Source organism: Sorex araneus, chromosome 5 (assembly GCF_027595985.1).
Source record: "Sorex araneus isolate mSorAra2 chromosome 5, mSorAra2.pri, whole genome shotgun sequence".
NCBI classification, from domain to species: domain Eukaryota; kingdom Metazoa; phylum Chordata; class Mammalia; order Eulipotyphla; family Soricidae; genus Sorex; species Sorex araneus.
In genome coordinates, this window is record NC_073306.1 from 115,163,902 (window position 1) to 115,171,419 (window position 7,518).

The window sequence follows — 7,518 nt, forward strand, 5'->3', positions numbered from 1 at the left end:
ATCCAGAGAAGAAACCGAGGCAAGGAGAAGTTGAGGAAGAGGAGGACCCAGCATTCAAATCCAGGCCTTTGTAGGACCCCAGGCCTGATCCTCAAATTACCACCTGCTTCTTCTCTTGCCCTCTCCAGGCCAAGCCATTTTCTAGAGGAAGGCCGGGTCCTTGGGAAGCCCCTCCCAAGATGCTCTGTGCAACATGGCCCCCACTCAGCCAAACCAGCTGCCCTCGGTCCTCAGTTACACTCTATGGAAGCGCTAATCTACACCCAAGCCCCCCTCCACCGGGCCAGGAGCCTCACGTTCTCCCCCAGAGACTTTCCATGTTCGTTGTTCTGTTTTCGTTTGGGGGCTCCACCCGGTGGTGCTCAGGGGTTACTCCTGCCTCTTAAAAAGGGTGCCAGCAATGCACCCGGTCCTGCCCTGTGCCAGGTAAGTGCCCTGCCCGCCACACAGCTCTGGCCCTCTCTTCACAACCCTTTTTACACAGCAGGAGGCCCGGCGGGCCAGTCTGTGTCAAATCCCTGGGATTGCCAACCTGCTGGTGAGTATCTGGAATCTGGAATTTGCTTGTTTTTCTTCTGGGGCCACACCGGGGGCGACGCTCAGGGGTCATTCCTGGCTCCACTCAGAAGTGACTCCCGGAACCGACTGGCGGCGTGCAGGGGGGGGCGCCCTAGGCGCTGGACTATCTCTGAGAATCTGGAATTTAAACCGGGAGCCTCGAATCCCTCCTCCTGCCCCAGGCACTCGGCCCCGACCTGCAGAGCCTTTGGGGACCGCGCATCCCCCGGGCCCCAGCGGCCCAGACGTGGACTGCGGGCCAGCGGCCTCCTCGCCTGCTGCCCTCCCCTGGCCAAGTGAATAGTAACCCCGAGGTGTCCTGAAGACCTGCGGGCCGGTGCCCACGCATGGTCTGCAGGATTCCAGAAGGTTCCTCGGGGCCGTTACGTTTGCGGGCCGGTGGGGGAAAAGAGCGCAGATGGGACTGCGCGGGGGAGTGCTCTGGAGGCCCAGGGGGGTGCCCGAGGGACCCCCGCAGGGCTGCAGCATCCACTCGGGGGCAGGCTCTGAAGCCCCGGTCCGGCCCCTCGAGCGAGCCGCTGAGCTCCTCTAGGCGTCTGTAAACCCCCCCTCCGCCTCCGCCTCCTGCCCACGCTGCAGGGTCGCGCGAAGCCCACCCGCAGGGCGAGCGTCCCGGGCGCCGCCGCCGCCGCCGCCGCGCGCGGGGGTGGGCATCGCCCTGGCAAGGCGCCGGCGGGCCAGGCGTGGGGGCGGCCGGGCCCCGCGGGTTCTGCCGACTCATCCTGGCGCTGCGGAGCCCGCCGCCCCCCTACCTGCCCCGGCGCCCCGCGCCGAGCCCATGAGTCACCCCGATTGTGCGTCAGCCGCGACTCTGCAAACTCACCCTGAGTCAGCCCGCCCCGGCGCGTCCACCCGCCGGACCCCGCGCGGCCGCAGGGCCCCCGCCTCCCCGCCCCGCGCGCCCCCGAGGCGGCGCCCCCCGCGCGCGGCGGCCGGGCCCCCACGAGCGAGCGAGCGAGCGAGCCCCCCCCCCCACGGGGCGGCCCAGCCCGGCGCGCGCGGGGGGCGCGGCCCGCGGGGAGCCGCGCGCGCCCCGCCCCTCCCCGCCGCGCGCGGTGGTACGGCCCGGCCCGGCCGCCTTAAAGGCCCGGGAGGCGGCGCAGCGCCCCAGCCGCCGCCCGCCCGCGCCGCGATGGGACTGCGCGCCGGGGGAGCGCCCGGGGGGCCCGGGCCGCGCCGGGGGGCGCCCGAGGGACCCGCGCCGGGCGGCAGCATCCACTCGGGCTGCATCGCCGCCGTGCACAACGTGCCGCTCCGAGTGCTCATCCGCCCGCTGCCCTCCGTGCTGGACCCGGCCAAGGTGCAGAGTCTCGTGGACACCATCCGGGTGAGAGGCCCCGTGCGGAGCGAGGTGGGAGGGCGCGCGGGTTCGGGTAGCATGCGGGGGTGGGGGGGAGGGACTCCCCCCACCGGCCGCAGGAGCTCAGCACTCGGGGTGTGACCTTGAGCAAGGCTCTGCGCCTCGGGGTCCCCCTCCCCGCTGCGCTGCGCCCGGAGAACGTGCCGAGAAGGAGGGCTAACTTGGTTAAGAGTCAGCCCTGCCCACGCTGTCAGCCCTGGGCGCTGCTTACTGGCCGTCCCTCCGTCACAGAGGAGGAGAATGAGTGCCCTGCTCAAGGTCAGGCTGTTAGGAAGTGGCCCCTGTGAGTTCGTGGCGGTGGAAGCGACTGTGTCACCTCTGCTGCGGTCGCAGGTGGGAGAGGACAGGCCAGCCCTGAGCAGAGGGGCAGCAGACTGCTGGAGTGCCCAAGCAGGAAGTTTGGGGGAGGGTTTGGTCGGTGTGGACCGGAGTCCCCTTGGAAGGTGACCACAGGAGGGCCGGGCCCCACTGGACACCAGTGCAACGCCCTCCCCCACCCCCCTGCCCCCAGCCCCACTAGCCAGTATTTCTTTCAGCCCCATGATCTCCCCTGCTGGTCCCTCTGCCCGGAAGTGCTCCCCAAAGGCCACACAGCCTGCCCCGCCTCCCTAGCCGGACTCACCTCTTACCGGAAGTGTCTCCAGAAAGCCCCCCGCAGAGTCACAGCACCCATTTAGTGGGTGGCTTTTCTTGGCTGTTTGCCACAACTTACCTGAACTCTGCAGGAACAGGAACTTAATTTTTGTTTTGTTCTGGGGCCACGCCTGGCAATGCTCAGGACTTCCTCCTGGCTCTGTGCTCAGAGTCATTCCAGGCAGGGCTCCGGGGACCCTAGGGGATGCCAGGGAGAGAACCCAGGCCCGTCCTGTGCAAGGCAACGCATTCTACTAAATCCCCCCTTCTTTGCCCCCCAACTTAATTTTTTACAGGCCTTTTGGGGTAGGGGGGCACAAGGCTGTCCCCTTCCCTGGCTGATTTTGTTTGTTTTGGGTATTTTGGGGCAGAAAATCTCCCAGTCCCCTGAGGGATAGCCCCTGCGGGCACTCTCAACTGCCTGCCTGCCCCGAGTCCACCCTGCTCCCACTCCTCTGGTTACCCGTTTGGTTGGTTGCTTGACTTTGGGTCACATCTGCCATTGCTCAGGGCTGACTCCTGGCTCAGTGCTCAGGGTGACTCCTGGTGGGGCTCAGGGAACCCCATGTGGTGCTGGGCATCGAACCCAGGTTGAACAAGGCCTTACCCACTGTACTATCCCTCATGGAGCACTTTCTACGCATCCACTTGTATTTCGCTGCACGGTTTTCCTAGGCCAATGGGGGCATCCCCATTTGACAGACGGGGCCTCCGAGGCACCCGGATGTGAGCTGGCCCGAGTCTCAGGGCTGCGGGTGGCAGAGCAGAGGTTCCCGGCCGGCAGTCCAGACACTCTAGACAACTCCACCACTCCTCCTCCTGACTCGACTGTCCCAGGAGCCCCACTGGACTCCTGCTCCACTGCCCCCTTGGGGAGATTTTGTGTCCCCCAGCCCTGTGGTACCACCTGTGCTATTTATTGTCTTCTTAGCTTGCAGTAGCTTGAGCTCCTTGCTTCTGCCCTGCGAGGCCAATGCCCCGTGAGCAAGGGAGCTGTGTCCGGCTGTGTTCAGGACAGAGGCACTGGCTGTTGATAACTGTCTAACAGCCTGGTCACTGTCAGGGGCGGGAAAGCCTGGGCTTGGAGCAGCTGCCCACTTCCCTGGTGCAAATATCCTTACCCTGGGCTGAAGCGATAGTACAACAGGTTGGACACTTGCCTTGCATGTGTATGGTCAACCCCAGTGTGATTCCCGGCATCCCATATGGTCTCCGAGCAATGTCGGGAGTGATTCCTGAGTGCAGAGCCCGGAGTAGGCCCTGAGCATCACCAGATGTGGCCTCAAAACTAAAACAAATATCCTCACCATGACTGATTCCCACACCAGCCAGAGCCCCTGGGAGCACCATGGTAGAGCTTCATACAGGGGAACTAAAGGCATTTTGCACGGGGCCAGGAGACCATAAAGCTATCAGGGCACGTGCCAGGCGAGGGAGCGCCTGACCTGGGTCCAGTTGCTAGTTGCTGGCCCCGCATGTTTGGTGCCCAGAGCATTGCTGGGGGTGGCCCTGGAGGACCAGGTGTCCCCACTGTTGCAAGACCCAAGTGGCATCACATTTCTGGTGTGTTTGGTTTTTTTTTTTTTCGCTTTTTGCTTTTTGGGTCACACCCGGCGATGCACAGGGGTCACTCCTGGCTCTGCACTCAGGAATTACTCCTGGCGGTGTTTGGGGGACCATATGGGATACTGGGAATCGAACCCGGTTCGGCCGTGTGCAAGGCAAACGCCCTCCCCGATGTGCTATCGCTCCAGCCCCAACACTTCAGGTTCTTGTGCTGAACCTACCGCCCCGGCTGGCTGAGAATCACGGTGGGGGCTCCACACCTCCTGAGCACTGCCTGGGAGCCCCACCCCCCGCAAAAAAAAAAAAAGATTGCTTCACAGAGCCGACTGTCGAGTGGGATGCGTGCATACTAACCCTGTGTCTCTGCTCTCCAGGAGGACCCGGACAGCGTGCCTCCCATCGATGTCCTCTGGATCAAAGGGGCGCAGGGTGGGGATTACTTCTATTCCTTCGGGGGCTGCCACCGCTATGCAGCGTACCAGCAGCTGCAGCGAGAGACCATCCCCGCCAAGCTCGTCCAGTCCACCCTCTCGGACCTAAGGGTGTACCTGGGCGCGTCTACGCCGGACTTGCAATAGTGGCCACCTGGTTACTTGCCACAGCGACCAAGAGCCCAGAAGACACACGCGGCTTCCCCCAGCTAGACCTGAAAGAGGCAGAGGCGGGAGGGCCGGACTTTCCCACCTGCTGCCAAATCCCCTCTCCGCTCTTGGACTCAACTCTGAACAGCGTGGGGATGCCAGACCCCACCTCGTGGCAGTGGGGCGTGGGCTGGCTGTAAACCGCCCTAGAGGAGGGCATTGGGGTGCCATGGGCTGCTGGCTCCAGATTCCCCAGGACAGGGTCCCCCCACCCCTGCATCTCTGTCTCTAACTGTCCCGGTGTATAGAATGCCCTCGGCTGTGAGTAAAGGGAGCCAGATGGACGTTTGCTTTGCCGTGTCGTCTGAGTGCTGGACACGGGTGTAGGTGCAGTATCTCAGAGAAGGCGGGGCCCGTCTCTGGGGTCCCTCTGCTCTTTCCTTCATTTCCTAGTTCCAGGGTGGCTGCTCTCCTGCCAGAAATCACGCCTGTGTCCTAGGAAGATAAGAGGGGCGGGGAGGAGGACAGGTCACACCGGCCGGGTCTGTCACTGACGTTCAGAGGCCTCTTTCCTGTTTGCAGCCCCTGAACATTTTGCTTGGCTCAAACCAGCTGCCACTGCCACCCCGAGGTGCAGAGCAAGCTAGGAGTTGGCACACCTGAGTATAGTCGCTGTTTCCTGGGGTTGGCCCAGCCTTCCTGAATTAAAATTGAACCCCCCCCCTGCTGAGAAAAACAAGGAGAAATTGTGTCAGGTAACCTTTGCCATGGAACAAACCAGCCCCAAACTGAGCAGCTGAGAACCAGTCACCTGGGCTGGGAAGAGAGCAGAAGGGTGCAAGCACATAGATGAGGCCTCAAGTCGATCCCCGGAACCACATGGGCCTGTGGGTGCTGGCAGGTGTGTCCCTGATGCCCCGTGAGCACTGCACTGCCAAAGCTCGGGCATAGAACCTTTAGAAGGGGTGGAACATCACTGGGGTGGCAACTATGGAAGTAATCATCTTGTTTGTTTGCTTTGGGGTCACACCTGGCGATGCTCAGGGGTTCCTCCTGGCTCTGCTCTCAGGGATCACTCCTGATGGTACTTGAGGGACCATATGGGGTGTAGAGGATCAAACTCAGGTTGCTTGCATGCAAGGCAAGCGCCCTACCTGCTCTGTCACTCTGACTGGGAAACAATATTTTTAATTTAAAAGTATGTAGTTTTTCCTCACAATGTTGTGAGTTGGTAGTTTAGCTGGCCTGTTTCCAATAGTTCTGCTGACCTCCCTGAGGGCCACTCATGGGTCTGCATACCATCAGCGGTCAGCGTCAGAGGGAGCCGGGCCCAGGGGAGCCTTACTCTGGGGTCCGGCTGTTGGCGCATGCCTTGGTTCAAGGTGACCTCCAGCAGATGGACTGAGGCTCACTTGCAGGATGGCCTCGGGGGTCCCAGATGGAAAGCAGGTGAAGGCTTTTTATTTATTGTTATTTTATTTTGGGTTTGGGGCCATACCTGGCAGGGCTCAGGGCTTACACCTGGCTCTGTGCGCTAGGGATCTCTTTGGCGGGGCTCAGGAACCATAGGGAGGGGCAGGGGATCCAACCCACGCTGGCCGCAGGCAAGGCGAGCACCCTACACACTGGACCATCTCTCCAGCCCCTCACTTTTAAAATTCTAGCCCTTGAAACCTTCCACATCACTTTGCTAAGTTACTTCTGACCAGAGCAAATAATAAGACTGACCCAGATCCCAAAAGTGAGGAAATTGACCAGCTGGAGAAACTGCTGAAGCTCGGGATCATTTTCCGTCTCTCCGAGATGATTCTGAGTAAGCCAGTAACAGTCTTGCTCACCACTTCTTCCTCAGCACAGGGCCTTGCTCTGCCCAGACCGAAGTCGCTAAGACATTGTCCTGGCCCTCTAGAGGGAACGAGGTGGTGGGCCAAGGGGTCTCTCCTCCAAGGCCGGGCCCACTCTGGTGAGCGAATCTCCGCCCTGATGGGATGGGAGAGGAGGGTCAGGCCAGGTGGGATGTTCCAAGGGAGCTTCTGAACCCATCACAGGGGACTCGAGGAGGAGGAAGAGAGCGGAGTGGGGCAGATGGCACACACCCACTGCCCTGCTCGGGGAACGAGGTCACTTAGCATTTGAAGGTCTCGGTCTGGCCAGCTCACTATCCCTAAATGCAGGATGGTCTCCCGGAGTGGATCAGAACCGGGGCAAGGGCGTTCATGGGAGAACTGGAAATCTGAGTAAGGTCCACATGCGAGTTAATACACAGATGTTGAGACTGGGAACTCCCTGTACTAACTTTGGAACACTACTGTCAACCAAAAATCATTCCAAAATAAAAGTGTGACTGAGAGGTGTCGTTGCTTTAGGCCAGTGACCATGGTTCTTAAATGGTCCCCAGTTTCCGATTCAGTGGTCTGGGGTTGAAGCCCCGGTGTTTGTGAACCAACAAGCTTCTCCATCTCGCTGATGCTGCTGATTGTGAACCACAGGCTGGGAACCCTGGGTCCAGGTGTTTGCAGATAGGGTCTGTTTGCACGGGCTGTTTGCAGACAGGGTCACCCCACCCAGCAGAGAAGTCTGCTCGCTGGCTGAGTGCCCGGAGATCCTAGTTCTGGGCCAGCTTTGTGCCCTTTCACCACAGGACATTGGGCAAGCCGACCCATTGGCTCTTGACTCCCAAGGCTCACAAGTGCCAGGAAGTGGAGAACAGACTTTGAAATCCTTATCTCAAGGTGCCTCCTTGTCATGATAATCAATTACTTCCCCTTCCCTTCCCGGAGAGTACCAGGGTGGTTCCTT

At 61.1% G+C, this 7,518-nt stretch overlaps 1 protein-coding gene across 2 annotated transcripts; it reads left to right on the forward strand.

Moving 5' to 3' along the window:
- Positions 1-1,661: 1,661 nt before the first annotated feature.
- SRXN1 (sulfiredoxin 1) lies at positions 1,662-7,069 on the forward strand. 2 transcript variants are annotated; one of them, XM_055139703.1, is made up of 2 exons: positions 1,662-1,930; positions 4,513-7,069. In XM_055139703.1, the coding sequence occupies exons 1-2, from the start codon at positions 1,712-1,714 to the stop codon at positions 4,714-4,716; spliced, it is 423 nt and encodes a 140-aa protein (XP_054995678.1). In that variant the 5' UTR covers positions 1,662-1,711; the 3' UTR covers positions 4,717-7,069. The 2 variants fall into 2 exon arrangements, with proteins under 2 accessions (XP_054995678.1, XP_004612735.2); XM_004612678.2 differs by having other exon boundaries at positions 1,669-1,906.
- Positions 7,070-7,518: the final 449 nt, after the last annotated feature.

What these genes read in the sequence shown, in the direction of transcription:
- SRXN1 (XM_055139703.1), top strand. Translation starts at nt 1,712, where the DNA reads ATGGGACTGCGCGCCGGGGGAGCGCCCGGGGGGCCCGGGCCGCGCCGG. An exon ending in GAGGCCCCGTGCGGAGCGAG is followed by an intron (nt 1,931 to 4,512) that starts GTGGGAGGGCGC and finishes TCTGCTCTCCAG; the next exon opens with GAGGACCCGGACAGCGTGCC.